Source organism: Naegleria fowleri, assembly GCF_008403515.1.
Source record: "Naegleria fowleri strain ATCC 30894 chromosome Unknown tig37, whole genome shotgun sequence".
In the NCBI taxonomy this organism is placed as follows: domain Eukaryota; phylum Heterolobosea; class Eutetramitea; order Acrasida; family Naegleriidae; genus Naegleria; species Naegleria fowleri.
Window position 1 is genome coordinate 22052 of NW_025407969.1, and position 15929 is coordinate 37980.

General features: G+C 35.6%; 10 protein-coding genes across 10 annotated transcripts; 4 read left to right on the forward strand and 6 right to left on the reverse strand.

Moving 5' to 3' along the window:
- Positions 1-261: 261 nt before the first annotated feature.
- Positions 262-3570, forward strand: FDP41_004303 (uncharacterized protein; the record flags this gene model as incomplete). The annotated part of the gene is made up of 1 exon (XM_044707703.1): positions 262-3570. The coding sequence occupies one exon, from the start codon at positions 262-264 to the stop codon at positions 3568-3570; it is 3309 nt and encodes a 1102-aa protein (XP_044561117.1).
- Positions 3571-3701: 131 nt separating this feature from the next.
- On the forward strand, positions 3702-5117 carry FDP41_004304 (uncharacterized protein; the record flags this gene model as incomplete). Its single annotated transcript, XM_044707704.1, has 2 exons — positions 3702-3777; positions 4129-5117. The coding sequence occupies 2 exons, from the start codon at positions 3702-3704 to the stop codon at positions 5115-5117; spliced, it is 1065 nt and encodes a 354-aa protein (XP_044561118.1).
- Positions 5118-5209: 92 nt separating this feature from the next.
- Positions 5210-5989, reverse strand: FDP41_004305 (uncharacterized protein; the record flags this gene model as incomplete). Its single annotated transcript, XM_044707705.1, has 1 exon — positions 5210-5989. The coding sequence occupies one exon, from the start codon at positions 5987-5989 to the stop codon at positions 5210-5212; it is 780 nt and encodes a 259-aa protein (XP_044561119.1).
- A 499-nt stretch (positions 5990-6488) lies between these two features.
- FDP41_004306 (uncharacterized protein) lies at positions 6489-7412 on the reverse strand (the record flags this gene model as incomplete). Its single annotated transcript, XM_044707706.1, has 1 exon — positions 6489-7412. One exon carries the CDS (start codon positions 7410-7412, stop codon positions 6489-6491), a length of 924 nt encoding a protein of 307 aa, XP_044561120.1.
- Positions 7413-7650: 238 nt separating this feature from the next.
- On the reverse strand, positions 7651-9075 carry FDP41_004307 (uncharacterized protein; the record flags this gene model as incomplete). Its single annotated transcript, XM_044707707.1, has 4 exons — positions 7651-8165; positions 8714-8765; positions 8936-9006; positions 9072-9075. The coding sequence occupies 4 exons, from the start codon at positions 9073-9075 to the stop codon at positions 7651-7653; spliced, it is 642 nt and encodes a 213-aa protein (XP_044561121.1).
- A 1319-nt stretch (positions 9076-10394) lies between these two features.
- Positions 10395-10874, forward strand: FDP41_004308 (uncharacterized protein; the record flags this gene model as incomplete). The annotated part of the gene is made up of 1 exon (XM_044707708.1): positions 10395-10874. The coding sequence occupies one exon, from the start codon at positions 10395-10397 to the stop codon at positions 10872-10874; it is 480 nt and encodes a 159-aa protein (XP_044561122.1).
- A 382-nt stretch (positions 10875-11256) lies between these two features.
- On the forward strand, positions 11257-12510 carry FDP41_004309 (uncharacterized protein; the record flags this gene model as incomplete). Its single annotated transcript, XM_044707709.1, has 1 exon — positions 11257-12510. The coding sequence occupies one exon, from the start codon at positions 11257-11259 to the stop codon at positions 12508-12510; it is 1254 nt and encodes a 417-aa protein (XP_044561123.1).
- A 601-nt stretch (positions 12511-13111) lies between these two features.
- FDP41_004310 (uncharacterized protein) lies at positions 13112-14230 on the reverse strand (the record flags this gene model as incomplete). Its single annotated transcript, XM_044707711.1, has 1 exon — positions 13112-14230. The coding sequence occupies one exon, from the start codon at positions 14228-14230 to the stop codon at positions 13112-13114; it is 1119 nt and encodes a 372-aa protein (XP_044561124.1).
- A 171-nt stretch (positions 14231-14401) lies between these two features.
- On the reverse strand, positions 14402-14839 carry FDP41_004311 (uncharacterized protein; the record flags this gene model as incomplete). The annotated part of the gene is made up of 1 exon (XM_044707712.1): positions 14402-14839. The coding sequence occupies one exon, from the start codon at positions 14837-14839 to the stop codon at positions 14402-14404; it is 438 nt and encodes a 145-aa protein (XP_044561125.1).
- Positions 14840-15146: 307 nt separating this feature from the next.
- On the reverse strand, positions 15147-15542 carry FDP41_004312 (uncharacterized protein; the record flags this gene model as incomplete). Its single annotated transcript, XM_044707713.1, has 1 exon — positions 15147-15542. The coding sequence occupies one exon, from the start codon at positions 15540-15542 to the stop codon at positions 15147-15149; it is 396 nt and encodes a 131-aa protein (XP_044561126.1).
- Positions 15543-15929: the final 387 nt, after the last annotated feature.

The window sequence follows — 15929 nt, forward strand, 5'->3', positions numbered from 1 at the left end:
TGAAGTTCAAGCAACAATGTGAAGCTTTGATGAAAACTCTCTCTGAAAAAGAGCTCACCATTAAGGAGTTGATGGATCAACTTTCCATTGAGAAACAATAATGTTTCGAAAAATTATTATAGTTTGATATTAATAAAAGGGTAGGGTTTGTCACAATTTCATGAATGGAACCATAATAAATTTTGTTCAAAGATGAATTTCATGCGTTCAACTGTCAAAACGAAAATCAATTTACAAATTCCAAAATCGAAAAGAAAAAAAATGAGAAGAAAAACCCGTGTGCGTCCAACCAATCGATTTACGTCTTTCAAAGCCAACAATCATTCAACAACAAGCCCTCTCTATTACTTTTATCCCACTTTTAATGGTTGTTGGACCATGATGATTCTGCCAAAACCACATTCGGAGGATGGATCGGAACAAAAGATTATTCATGATTCCAAACAATTCTTTCAAAATACGGAATTCAATGAAGAAAAAGTTGTTGCTGATAGTGTCGGAGTGATTATTAAAAATAATGAGGAGGACGAGACAACTGACCATGTTCATCATGATGATGATATTGCCACTTCCCATTTTCATCATCAAAATAATGATCTCACTTCAAAAAGAGAATTATCCTTTGAAGAGTGGCGTCTCATAGCAAGTTTTCTTTCAAGAACTGTTGCTTTTCATTCTCTTGCAAGTGTAAACATGATATGCAGATTTGCTGTATTGTCTTGTCATTTCGTTCAAGACAGAATGTGTGCTGAATCATTTGTTGTGCGATGGATGGTCGATGTAAAGGCAAGCAGTACTTGTACGACAAATACTGCACTACTGCTTCCCAATGATCGATTACAAAGCATGTTACAACCTTTGCATGATTGTAATTTGTACGATTTGAATTGTTTTGTTCATCCAGAAGAAAAAAAGAATTTTCAACATGACAGCTATTCGCTTCTTCCAATTCCAAATTATTACTCAAAGACATGTATGGAATATGCCTGCCAATATGGATTCACTTCATTGATTGATCAACTCTTTGAAAAGCCATTTCTCTTGACATTGGATGCTGCACATCGAGATCACTGCTTGACCATTGCTTTCGAACATGGCAATGATGATGCCGCAAAGAGACTCATCTCGCTGTCCATTCACAGATTAGCCCAAGCATTGGAAACAATTTCAGAGCAAAAACAGGGTATCAACCTTGAAGCTTACACAACCATGCTGACTCGCTCACGTCACTCTCCAAAAGCAGGAATGGTCATTGAGATATATGCATATCTAGAGGAAGAACTGGACAAAGCTCTCCCTTCTGAATTGGCGGACATAATTTTAACTGGATCGATCGAAGAATTCTTTACGAGGGCTTGTTTTATCACTCTTCTCAAAAAGAACTATTGGGACAGTGCTTTGTTTGTATTAAGAAAATACATAAGCAACAATCGTAACAACTTGGCCAACCGTGCACAAGAGGCTGTCATTTCCATGTTCAATGTTACATTTCTTAAAGCTTTTTCACAGCACCATGTTCTTAGTACGGACAATATGTTGTGGTTTTTAAATCACTTATCAAAAGAGCTTGGCAATTATACGGACAAACCTAATACTATTATTTCAGTAATTGCTCACTCATACATGTTGCTTCATGGTGATGATATTGATCATTATTGTGACTACTTGAGTCAGTATAGTTCAAGAGATGAGACAAAGGACGCTGAATTAATTGAATTGTCTATTAATGATGGTATTTTAGTACCATGGAACAGAGTTTTTCGTCTTGCTCCTCCACCATTTACTGCATTATGTAAGGTATTGACCGAACGAAATGATGGCGCCATCTCTGCACTTTTTCTAAAACAATTTGGCCCATGTTTGAACGAGTATTATTCCGATGAGTTAGCTCAGTATTTTTTTGAAAATTTGATCATGATGAGACACTTTGTGGAACACGTTCCATATTTATTAACCAACCAAGTTCAGCAACGCCTTGCATTTTTGTTTCTTTCACAGGATCAATTAGACTGGGCAGGAATCATGGTTCTGATACAACGTGATAGTGCTCTCTTTTCGGAGTTTATCAAAACTATTTTAGAAAATGCAAAAGGAAATGTGTTGCAACAGTTCTGTGATCACATCACAGCCATGATAATAACAACTGATCAAAATGTTGAAATGTTGAATGACCATCTCGGAAGATGCAATGATATAGTACATTCGGCTCATGGCCAAGAATTTTCAATAACAGAGGAAAGTTGTGACAACTCTGATAGGATCATCATATTCGAAACTGCGGCAGTTCTCATGTATTGCGCAAAAATGGGAGTCAATCATTTATTTCAATTCATTACAGAGCAACGAAAAGGTGCAATTTGCAATTTTCCACAAGTATTTCCATCAATATATCACTCGATCACTGACATGGGAAATATTGAGCATGTAAATTTGAGAAGAGAGTTTCATTTAGTGTCCCACTCAACAGAAATTTTAATATTCATTTCTCGACATTCAATTTTGAGAAAATATTTGAATTTATTGGCCTCTGTATGGTCTTTACCTTCCTCCAGTATGCAACAAAACGTTCCAAGCTTTTTTAAATCCATAACAAGTATTCATCATCCTCTTGACAGAATCTCTGTATTGAAAGAATATTCTTTGAGCGAAAATGACATTACTGAAATGATTTCACTTTACCTCTCAAAGAATGCAATGGGAAAATTTATTAATTTAATTCATCTTCCAACCTTCACGATGAATCATTTAACGCAAATTCCAAATTCATATTTATTCCACTCCAATTCACTTGACACAATCTCCAATTTACGAGCATTTGTAGATTTCTTGTGGAATAATTTTGAGAGCGATCAAGCAAAACTCAAGTTCAGAGAATTCTTTTGTTTCATTCATGGAGAACTATATGAAAACAAACATCTCACACACATTATGAAATATTACAAGGGCAAATATTTAGAAATGGTTGAAGAGATCATTTATGACATGTTGTTAGACGACAAGTATTTTGAAATCATTTCTTGCTTTAAATCTAATTTATCTAGTACCTCTGTCTCTGGCCTTACTGATGAATTGAAATTGGAATTCCTCAAAAAAGTTTGTGAAGGAAAGGAATTTGAGGAGCCAAATTTTGAGCTGCATGATTTTGACAGGCTGAAGCGTGTATTTCAAGAAAAATCAAATCTTTCCAAACACCATTTTAAATCATGGAAAAAGATCATACTCTCCTTCACCAAGGTCGAAGAAGCAGATCATGTTTCAAAATTGTTGGATGAAATCGATCCTGTTCTGAAACAGAAAAAAGAATTGAAACAACAACAACTTGACTTTCCAATCCAAGATTCTGAAACAGTTTTGGCAGAAGAACGAGATAAGAAAGAAAAGGCCTTGTCGCAATGTGACTTGAGCAAATTCAACTTTTCCTTCAGTTCAGGAGCTTTTTCATTCGCGCCTACTGTGAATCTTTTTTCGAAATTTGCTTCCATCCAGAGAGAACAAGATTCCAATGAACAACCACCCAATGAAATCAATATCACTCCATTTTCCACACTGAATATTCAATTCAAGAACTGAAATCAAATGGTTTTATTGACTTTTGTTGTGTTGCGCCAAGATCTTGGAATTTCGTCAGCACATTGAAATTTGGATTCTAAAAAAGATCGAAAATAGAAAAAAATTAACGTCAACACATCAGCATCATCATCATGAATAATCCACAAGGACCACTCTTGCCCTATGAGGGAAACACTGGAACCAACATTACTAGTTTAGATTTTCAAGGTTTGTATGAGGTGAACCACTAAGTAATAATAATAATTATTTATACAACATGATAATCATCATCATAATAACAACAACGGGTGCTAAAAACCACTGTTTTCCACGATCTCTGACCTTGTTTTAAAACGTTATCAAATTGATGATCATCATCAACCGTGTTGTATTTCAAAATGTTTCTTTTTAAAAACCATCATGATGATGAAATATTTATTCATAAATTCATTTCCTTCTTTCTCATCACGATGATGAAATATTTCTTCATAAATTCATTCCAATTCAATCCATCATGGATACTATCCTAACGATCTTTATGATTTTGAATACCAACATTACTAACATACGGAATCTCAGATTTTGGAACACAAAACAACCTCTCCTCACAACAACAACACTTCTCCACAGAACCCATCGGAAGAATGAATCTCGATGAACACAATCAGTTGTTTGATGTTCAACTTCCTCCACCAACCACCACAACCACCACTCATTCACAACCACCATCAACAACGTTGACCAACACCAACAACAACCTCCTTCTATCGGGAGACGATGATGAAGACGATGATTTGGAACAGATGGATTTTTCACAATATAGTTTCTGGAATATTGAATATTACATTCCCTTCTTTAATGTCAATACGACGGAGGTATTCTTGAGAATGAGTAAACCATTCTTATTCTTTGCGAGTGGAGGTGAATCGTTTGTGGCTTTCATTAAACGAGGAAAGAAACAAGCAGATTTATGGGGACCTTTCTGGATTGTGACCACACTCATTGTAATTATCATCATGACCAGTAATATTGGACAATTTATCAATTTGAGAGCCATCGGAGGAGCTTTAGAAAATGATTTCAATGCTCCAGTTCGTGCTAATAGCACTCCTGATGCTTCGGAGCCATTTCGTAAATTGAATGGAAATTTGTTAGAGTGGACGACCGATTTTTCATTGATCTCTGTGGGTGCTACAGTGTTCTATGCATTTTCTCTATTGGTGCCAACCTTGTTGTGGATTATGATGAAATATAAGGCCATTGGTGTGAGTTTGGTTGAAACTCTCTGTATTTATGGTTATTCCTTTGTGGTGGTCATTCCTCCACTGGTGATGTGTATTTTTGACATTTCATGGTTGCGATGGATTTTGATTGTTTTGGGATTTATCTATTCAGCTGCTTTTATTATTTATGGATTGTTTAAGGAGTGGAAGAAGGGTGTGACTGGTCCTCAGGATAACATTTTCCTTCTCATATTTGTCATTTATGTATTTGTGTGTCACTTGATTTTGGCTATTTTTGTTCGATTTTACTTTTTCACATTCCATGTCGATTTGAAACAGCAATAACATTTGTGAGATTCAATTATTTAAAACTATTTAAAATATTTGTTGATTTTATTAAGAGAAAGATATCTTGAGCTGGTGAAATGTTTCATAACTTAACGATCTTCTTGGGAATCTTCAGACCATTTCAACGTTCTCACGGATTGTTGACTGAATTTGTCATAATTTCTCTCATTCAACACCTCAAAATGCAAGACAGTAATGCAAGCATGAGCTTCAAATTTGGTGGACTCTTTCAATACGATCTTCTTTGGAAGTCCAGACAATGGAGTACTTGAAAGAGAGGCCATCCAAATCAATAATAGTCTCAGTTGAGTGACATTGAGAGTGCAAACCACGCGTTTAAGGTTTTCTCTAATTTGTGAAGAGAGGCGTGACATGTCCATTTCGTTCAATAACAATGTGGAATGCATGTAAGACTGACCATTCAATAACAGTTTCAATTCCATCACTGTCAATTTGCTTTCCATGAACCATTCCTTATTTTGTGTCAATAAATTTTTGACCTTTTCAAATGGTGTGGAAGAATTCAAATTTCTAAATTGTTGAACGGAATACCATTTAAATCCCTTTGAAATGCATTTCAACTTTTTTCTTTGAATTGGAGAAAAGAGACTCTTTCTCAATGAATGAATGACATATTCATCAACATTTTCCAAAGTGAGGGCCATTTCTCGTTCTTCAACCATTTGTGAATTTGGAGAGTAATTGGTAAAAACTTGTTCCATTTCGATGGATTGCAATTCCTCAGTAGAGTTCAATCTTTTCATGTCCAACATGTTGTCACAATACATAGAATCATATTGAGACACATAATGTTTCCACATGGAGATCTGATTTCTCAAAGGTTTTTTGAGTTGACAGGTGGCAATCATTAATTCTCTTTCTCTCTTATTTTCCTCCATAGATGAATCATTGGAAAGCTTTGAATTTTCAATAAGATACTTGAGAATAAAATCATTGAGTGGCAAATAAATAGATTTCTCGTCACATTCCAACAAGACCTTTTTCAATAAAAATCCAAATCACCAACATTTGTTCCTCTTTTTCAGAAATATTCTCATCATCCGACAAGATGTAATTCTCAACACTTTGAGTTTCTGAGCGTTTAAATAATCTTGTATTCTTCAAACATTGATGGAAATATTGAGTGAATAATTCATTGGTTAAGGCGCCTTGATCAATTCCAGTTTCATTTTCATTCTTGACTCGAAATGGAGTATAAAGTTTCACATAATGCTGAACTTGTTGTTATGAATTGAAAAATTCTGCAAAGAGTTTTGAAGAGACTTGTTCTAACAAATGACTTCTGTCAATGGTGACTCTTACAAGAGAAATTACCAATCATACTCTTCATTTCTCTTCTCAAATCATTTAACGATTGAATTCCCATTGATGAATTCTCGATTCTGGAGTGGTGAATTGAATTCCTTGTTGTTCAAGCATGTCAGTCAATAACTCTGTGAAATATCTTTCGTTTAACAATTCTCTTGCAGAAGGTCTTTGATGAGGTTCTCCACAGTTGAAAATGTGATCCAACATTTCCATCAATAAATTTCCATGTTGATCATCTTCATCAGGTTTTGGTATTTGGACCTTATTTTCACCACAATATTGAATAATAGAGTTAGGAGATAGCTCACGTTCTCTGTTCTCCAAAAAATACCAACATTCCAACATGGTCACACCCAAAGACCAAATATCAGATTTTTCATTGGGAGCTTGTGACATGTTAAGAACTTCACGAGCCATGTATTGAAAGGTTCCGACACCTCTGGTGTTTCTGCTGGTAAGTAATGCATGAAGTTTTTTGCTACTTCCAAAATCAGCGATGACAGAATTTCCATTTTTGTCAACGAGAATGTTGTCATTCTTCAAATCACGGTGAATAATGTCTTTTGAATGGATGTAATAAAGAGTTTCGATAATTACTCTCATGAATCTTCTCATCTTCTCTCTGCGATGTATATGGTTCTTTCTTTCACTTGTCATGTAATCTCTCACATTTCCATTCGAATAATAAGGCATTTCAATATTTACTTTTGAATATTCTGAATCAATAAATACTCCATTCACCTTCACAATTCGATCATGTGGATGCAATCTGAGAATATTAGTAATCTCAGTAATGATTAAATAATAACTGTCTTCATCTAACGCAATTTCTTTGAGAATCACTTGTTGATTGTTTTTTTTTTCATCAAGTAGACAGTGGAGAGACCCTTGTGCAAGAGTTTGATCTTTTCGTAATGCGAAAAAGCGACACCTGAGAGAAGCAAGTTCATTGAAAATGCCCATTTTTGGAATTTGTGTTCAAGAGTGAAATGTGTGTCACCATTTCATCATCCTCTGTCAAGAATATTCTTTCAAGTTTGAGAACAACTTCAGGATACTGATCTCTATGATTCATTATTTGAGATTTGAGCGCTTCAGACTGTTCTTTAAGGTTACTAATCTCCAATTCCAACTTTTCCTGTTTCTTCATAAAATTCTTCTTTTCTGTTTCAGTCAACACAAGTTTTCTCTTTTTCTTCAATTATGGGTTAATTTCCTCAAACTCTTCTTCATGAAGATCAATTTTTTCTTTTACCTCTTTGAGTTGTTTCAATTTATCATCAATTTCTTTTTCTTGATTAATAATGACTTGCATAAACTGAGATTTGTTCTCGAGAGGCTCCAATGAATGAGTAATGAACTTGTCTTCTTCACTCAACTCATCCATAGATTGTTCATAGAGCTTGACAAGTTTCTTTTTCTTTGAAAGAATAGACATGTGGTTCAAAGCATTATTGTACTCTTGATACTCTTTAAGTAATTCATTTCTAAGTGAATTTCTCTTCAAAGTGAGTTCATTCACACGAGAATTCAAGTCTATCGCTTGGTCTTGTGGTTGTTGAGAAACAAAAGATTGATCATTGAGAATCAATTTGCTCAACAATTGTTCACATTCCTTCAAATCTTTTTCCAATAGGTCAATTTTTCTTTTAAGAGCAATGTCTAAAGGAAGATCACTACTATTATTGATTGGCTGCTGACTTGTCGCGATTTGATCTTTAAGACGAAGAATGAATGAATCAAAATTGGAGTTTTGTTGAAGCAATTGTTGTTCCTTATGAAGGAGCTCCTTATGTAATATTTCATTTTGTTCTCACAAGTCCTTGATGGTGATTTTGTGTTCAGAGAGATTATTGATCAAAGCTTCATATTGTTGCTTGTATTCACGTTCTTGATTTAATAGTTTCACTTCAAGAGTTTTCACTTGTTCTTCCAATTCTTTTTCTACTGCTTCCATTCATTGCTGTTAGAGCTTGTGGAGCATTCATGGTTTTGATTGGCAATGCTTTCAAGAGCTTGTTGTTTGAGTTGTTCTAAATTTATGTTTTTCGTGAGGCAAGTTGTTGAGTATTGCTATCAATTTGAATATCATTGTGGATGAGAAGAAGTTTCATAACTTCCAAATGTCCATTTGCAAATGCTACATAAAGAGGAGTCTGAAAAATGTGAATGAATTGAATTCAATAATTAAATATCATCAACACTTACAAGCTATTTCATTGTTAAAAAATATTTAAATATTCCATTCAACAATTAATACTTACGAACTATTTCATTGTAAAAAATTATAAATATTTGAATTTCAATATTCACAAACTATTTCATTGTTATAATAATAATAAATATTTAAATTTCAATGCTTACATTCTATTTCATTGTTAAAAGAATACTAAATATTTGAATTTCATTCCACAATCAATACTTACATGCTATTTCATTGTATAAAATAATAAATATTTGAATTTCATTCCACAATCAATACTTACACCCTTATTGACATCAATTCCATCCATTTCCAACAACAATTTCACAATTTCCAAATGTCCAATTTTACATGCTACATAAAGAGGAACCTGAAGAATGTGAATGAATCGAATTCAATTATTACATATCAACACTTACCCATTATTTCATTGATTCAATAATAAATATTTAAATTTCGTTATTTATAATAATAATAAATAATAAGCAAGAGCTTTTCTCTTTAATATCTCTCAAACCCATATTCAACATTTAATCCCGCATATGTGCATCAGATAGTTTGGCCAATAAGCTGCTTCAACTTTCAGACGCAGTGGTTACTCACGTTAAAACATTTTGTTCAAGTCTTCCAAACTATAGTATTCTTTCAGATTGTGATAAATCCCAGGTAGATGAAATAGTAAGTTGTGTTTGTTATTTGTTTGACTAAATTTCACAACAATCGTTTTTAGTTGATAAAGATGTGCAGGAAACATATAAGTCAAATATTTGTGAACGCAAAAAAGAAGGCGAAACTTCGTAGAAGATCTGGAGTCTCAAAAAGCAAAAATTCAGACACCTTTTTGACTTTGAAAACGACGAAGATGTGTATGACATCAATTCTGAGGAATATAAATTGTATCAAGAGCATTTACGTAAATCATCATCAGCGAAAATGAGACGCTCAAGACCTGTCAACCCTGCCAACGTTGTTGAGTTGTAAATTATGATGCCAATAAAATTTAAAATGCATTTGCAATAACAATTTTAAATCAAATATTGAACCAAAAAAATTTCAATTTGAATTAAAAATAAAATAGGAATATTTCCATCATTATCATCGATAGTAACAGCCACAGGTGTTGTGGTAGGTTATTTCAACAGTATTTCCGTCGTTGTTTCGTTCATTAAACCTCCATTATTAGAATATTTAACATGATGCTTCTTCCGACTGTATTTTGTGTCTTGGTGGATTCTTTTCAACAGTAACTCCCGACAGTATTTTTTATCTCGAGTTTTACCGTCGGCCGTACCACCGGAAACAAGCTTGAATCACCTTCGAAATAACAGACCGCAGTAAGGAGACACTACTTATGCACAATATGCATTCAATAAGCTTCATTTACTACCGACGATAACTATGTAAAATACAGACGCGATTCTCTGCTCCTAGGAGGTTTCACAATAATTTTGATTCGTTTTAGTCTAAAGATTTGTTATTCCATTCGAGCAACAAATCCTTTGAGTTCGAACCATCTCATTACACTTTTTGAGATATTGCACGGACTCCTCAAACACCAATATCGGAAATTTAACTTTTCACATCAATACCATCGCAGCAACCTTTCATGTGGATCGTCTTTCACATTTCGTTCTGTCGTCAAGAGCTGCCACTTGTCAAACTATTTGCTTTCTCTTTATTTACTTACAAAGAAAAATCTCTCACACTTCCTCTTCACAACAAACCCAATCCACAACAACAACATGTCCTTTGATTCCAACGCGACCATTCTTCTCAAAATCTATTCCCTCCTCACTCTCATCTGTTCCATTGGAGCTGCCGTTTTCCATCTCATTGCATTGGGACTCTACGCCGATCGAACCAAAGATTCTACACCCACCGAGACCTACGTCGCTCTGGGATTCACTTCTGGAGCTTGTGTCTTGATGGCCTTCTTTTCCTTCATTCATGTCTTGAGAATGTTAATTTCCTCATTAAGGTCGAATTATTCAAGATTTAACCATGTCATGTGGTGCCTATATTTGGCAATGGCTGGATTCACCATGGGATGTGGAACCATTGAAAGTACATTGACAGGATTGTTGTATCGAGGACAGAGATCGGGAAATAATACACATATTGTAGATACTTTGTTTGCGGCAAGTCTTGTGGTGAGTGGAGTGGCAGTGATGGCTGTGATGGATGGAATCATGTCGAAAGCGAATCAGAAATCGATTTGTTAGACCGTTTGAATCAATGATTGTTCCAAATAAAGAGATTTTCGAAACAAATGCAAGGTTCTGAATGATGAGAAATTTCTCATCATTATTCGATATAGAACTCAAGTCAACACCTTGTCAAGAAATGTATAAAGCCGACCATTACCATTTTTAGCTAAAACCCATCGAACCACAACCCATAGTGTTTGGATGAAGGAAAAGTCTCACCTCTTGTTCAAAGACGATACATGTCTCCACCAAAGAGTATTTTCCATTTTGCCCAAAATAAGAAATCAAAGATCACACAGAGTGTGGATTCTCCTCCCCTAATCAAGTATATGGTACCATGCGCTAATACTCTTTACCACTACAGCCCACACACCCACACACCACATTATACAAGAAAATGGGTTGCAGTCTTTCCATGTCGTCCAACTCTCGAATAGCAGCCTTAAACGACAACCACTCGAGTCTTCATGAAGACGAACGAAGAAAAGATCTCCCATCAAGTTCTACTCCTCTTCCTCCTCTTTCTCATGCACTCACTTTCGAAGGAACAAGTTCATCATCCTCCTCCTTCTCTATCTCCTCTTCTTCACCTCAACAACGTTGTTTATTGAATCCTCTTTCCACAAGGCATCACTCTCTCACCACCACATTAAGTCCATCTGAAACATTAACAACAACAACATCATCGGTAATGCCTCTTCATCATCCTCTACCAACTCTTTCATCCAAGAAGAAGAAGAAGAAACAAGATCCAAGTTCGAGTTTGCTCCATCCTCGAGCCATTCAACAACACTCTCTTCCACCACTATTGGAAGAATTGAATTTCAATCCTTTAGCAAGAAAACATCATTCCTTACCTTATCACAAGAAAGATCTTCTCGATCTATTGGCAAATATCACTCCTTCAAGAACATTTGCCACCAACATGAAGGATCCAAACAACAGCACCTCATCTTGTTTCGACTCTTTGATGATCACGAAGAAGAGAAGTGTTGGTGGTGGTGCTGGTGGTGGTGTTCATTCTCTCAGCAGCAACTCACATGTAATTCAATCCTCATCTTCCTCATCCACCACTCAAATTCCCAATCGAAACAGCAAACCCTTCTTCCTCTCAGTTCCCATCTCCAACTCTTCTCTCCTCCTCTCCATTCGAAACCAAGAGTTGAATAATGATGATTTCCTCTCACAAGATGATGATGATCCAATCTATGAAGATGAGGAGGACGAAAGATTTACTTTCAACAATCATTATTCCTTCTCTTCTCTCAAAAAGATGTTATCGAAGGAATCATCGATCGATCATTCTTACAAGAGTGCACATAGATCCTCATCCCTTCCATGCAATGCCTCCTTTATTGGTCGAAATGTATTATTTCCTTCTTCTGTGCAAATGGACTCCACAACTTGTTGCAAAAGTAAAAGTCTTTCGTGGTTGCCCTCTGAGGAAAGTCTTGGCAATACTTCTCAATATTATCAAATCATTATCACACCACCACCACCTCCTCCTCTTGAGAATCATTCATCTGCACCACCCACACACACACGAACGAGAATGATTGAACAAGAACGAAAGGCAAGAAAGAGGTTACAGCTCTCCAAGAAGAACAAGTTGTATTTTATACAGTGTTTAAAGAAAAACGAAGGACTTTAAACCAAACAATGGTTCTATCTTCTGCTACTGCTGTTGCTGCTGAGTGAGTTTGTGTGTGTGTGCTTAATAGCACTCTCCTGATTCGATTGGTGTTTATCCACGTCGAAAAGGCCACTTCTCTTGTTGTTGTTGTTGAGGTCAACGGCCACACACAAACATTTTTTTTCCAACTTTCATGGACAACACACAACTGTCGGGCTGTCCATGATTTTCACCGATTTGGGAGTCTTTTTCACAACAAGCAATTGTTCATGACCACCTCGAATGACGAATAAGGAGAAGCCATATTTTGTGTGAACATGTACTCGAAAGAAGTATGTGAAATGTCACAAAAATAGAACGCTTTAGGATCGCATGCATGGATTGATGTGTTGAGAAAAAAGTCATGAAGAGAATCACAAAGAATATTCTCACCAGCAAGATTCTTCTTGAAGGTAATGATCCATGCTGTGGCGATCAGTTTGACCAAAAGAAGATTCTTTATCTCGATATCTTTGATCAATCGCTCGGGAGTTGAATTCTCTGTTTAATTAATAATTATATGAATGTACAATAATATACAGCTTTATCGAGTCTCATCCTAGTCATCCTTGAAATGTTCTTACTTTTGTATTTTTCCAAATTTCTGAAAATTCTCCCTGGTAGCATGTTTCTCAATTTCTTTCCTTAATTTAGGTAAATATTCCACGCATGGATTATACATCAAAGCACAGGTCATAATCATGTAAATCGGAGTAACCAACAATGCTTCCTGAACCAAGAAGGCAGGAAGTTGTCCATCCACCACCACATGTGCCACAAAGGCCTGACTCACAAATCCAAATAACCACAAAGAAAATCCAAACCTTAATGAATGAGTCCACGAAACGGACGACCAAGAATTCCAAATGAAAGACATCTTAGAAAGGTCTGTAACTGAAAAAGATGGAATGGAGATAATGGAATTTGAGGAGAGAAGAAGAAAGAAAGAACAAATGGTCACAATGGCCATACAAAAACTTGCCAAAACAATCCATGCATATCGATCAATGCCCATTGCAAAGACAATAAATAATAGGGACCATAAGATGACCAACGGGAGTGTCCAGTCGATTTGTGGCCATTTCGAAGCAGATAATAATTGAACATTGGTCTCTCCGATCCATTCAATCCATTCTTTCTGTTGTATGAATGAACATGCAGAACCTAATGACCACATGAATCCATAAAACAACCCATTCATCACAACACCCAACACTAAAAACAGTCCACTAAAAAAGGGAATAATGGTCAAAAAGTGAAGCCAACGATTGAGATGCGATGAATGAAAGTAATGAACAAACATGAGTGTTCTTTGAAGGACAATTTCACATTTAAGGAGCGGTGAAAATGCCTTACAATCTTCTGATAAAGCATGATGATTCTTTCGATCTCGATGTTGTGATTTGTTTGTGCTCGCTTGATCGTTCTGTTCAATGTTATTGTTGTAGTTGTCGAAAAGAAAGGGATCATCAGAGGGCAAAAACATTTGAAAAAGGTAAATATAAAAGTCTTTTAAAAGAAAGCGAACGAGAGGAATGGGATTAGTGAGAGGTTCAGGAATCTTCTTCATGGTTTGTTGAACCATTGGGTATTGCTTGGTGATGTTGTTGTTGCTGCTGTGGTGGTCATTAGGAGTGACATGGACTAATGCTTGGGAAAGAGAGTCTTGCTCGACTACACCTTCTGTTGTGACAGTCATGATCAATGTTTTTTGTTATCGAATGGACTGGAGAGGACCTGTTTGACACCTTTCAGAAATTGTTTGTCTTTGAATAAACTCATGACTTTTATGTTCTTTGCAACACTTGTGGTTGTTGACATCGATTCCTGGCGACAAGTGTGAATTTTTCAATGTCTTTCTTTCGATGGTTTAGTGGTTGCTTTTTATAGAAGTTGTTGTTGTTGTCGTCGTTTGTTTCTGGAAAGATTGATTATTGGGATTTCGTTCATTACATCTTCTTCGACGTTCTTCCTTTTTCAACAAATACAAATTATTGGAGGAGTTATTGGAACCTTCCTTATTGGTCATTCCAGAAGAATAATAATACAAAGCATTGGTTGGGTTATGAAGATTTGAATGATAATTGAGAGCCATTTTCATTGTCATTGCTTGTTCAATGACCTGTTGGAAGGACTCTATAGAATTTCCTTCGAGAAATGAATTTTTCAAATGTTCGATCGAACTTGAATGATTGGGATTCTTTGAGTTTGTACGCTTCTTGATGGCTTTCTTTTTCATTTGATATTCTTGATCGTTGTTGTAATGCGCTCGATTATTGGGATTGTTTTTATTAGCAATGTTGGTCATGGTGATGTAAGCTGTGTTGTTGTTGTTTGTTTTTTGATTGTTTCTTGCAAGTGATCATGCTCATTCATCGATCGGAGAGAGATTTATTCGGTTTGGGAATTCTCAAAGATGATCCAAAAATAGATTAAACCTTGAATGTACAATTCGATTTATTTTGTGATGAAACATTTTTGTGATGAATATGATTTTATGTACAATTCGATTTTATTTACAATTTAATGGATCATACCATCACTCTGATCAAAACTTCTTCTCGGCGCAACTGACTGAATATCCTTTGAAAGCCATATTATTCGGATTCCTTTCATTACATCTCTGAGCATGTTGACTTTTGACACCCATCACTCCTCTCACCACCATCCCCACCATTCTTCTCTCTTTTCTTCTTCTTCTTCATACTCTTATCATCCGGTTTTCTATCCTCATTATAACTCGCATGATTCGGATTATTCCTATTCGCGTGCTCTCTCAATTCTTGTTTTTTATCTTGATAGAGTTGTTCACCATGAGAGAGTCCTCGATAATGTAACGGATGATTTGGATTCATTATTTGAGAATTGGCATTTAAATCTGCTTTTTGAGAATAATATTGTCTGTCATTGTCGTAATAGTGACGATTGTTGGGATTGTTACGATTGGCACGGTTTAGTTTTGGTTTAGTGGTAGTGACGGTGATGGAGGAGGTGATTGGACCAGTGTACATGATGCTGTTCGAAGGGAAAAAGAAGGTTTTTTTTTTCAAATTTGTGAAACTGTGTGAGCTGTCAGTGGAATGACATTTTTTCTATTTATATTCCGAAAAAAAATATTTTGAAAAGAGGTCTCAGCGAGGATAATCCTTGAACGTATTCAAGCGTTGGGAATTCGAACAAGGAACATTGATGAAACTGCAATCTTTAGAATATTCTCACTTGACCATACATCCCGCATTTGGAACATCAAACAATTGTTTCGCACTACAAAATCCATTCACAACAATATCCGTCAGCTTATTCAAACTTGGGTTATAAAACAACACTTTCAAATTGGTTTTCAAATCCTTAAATTCTATTCCTTTTGATTCTCAATTTCCGCATCAACGAATTGCTTC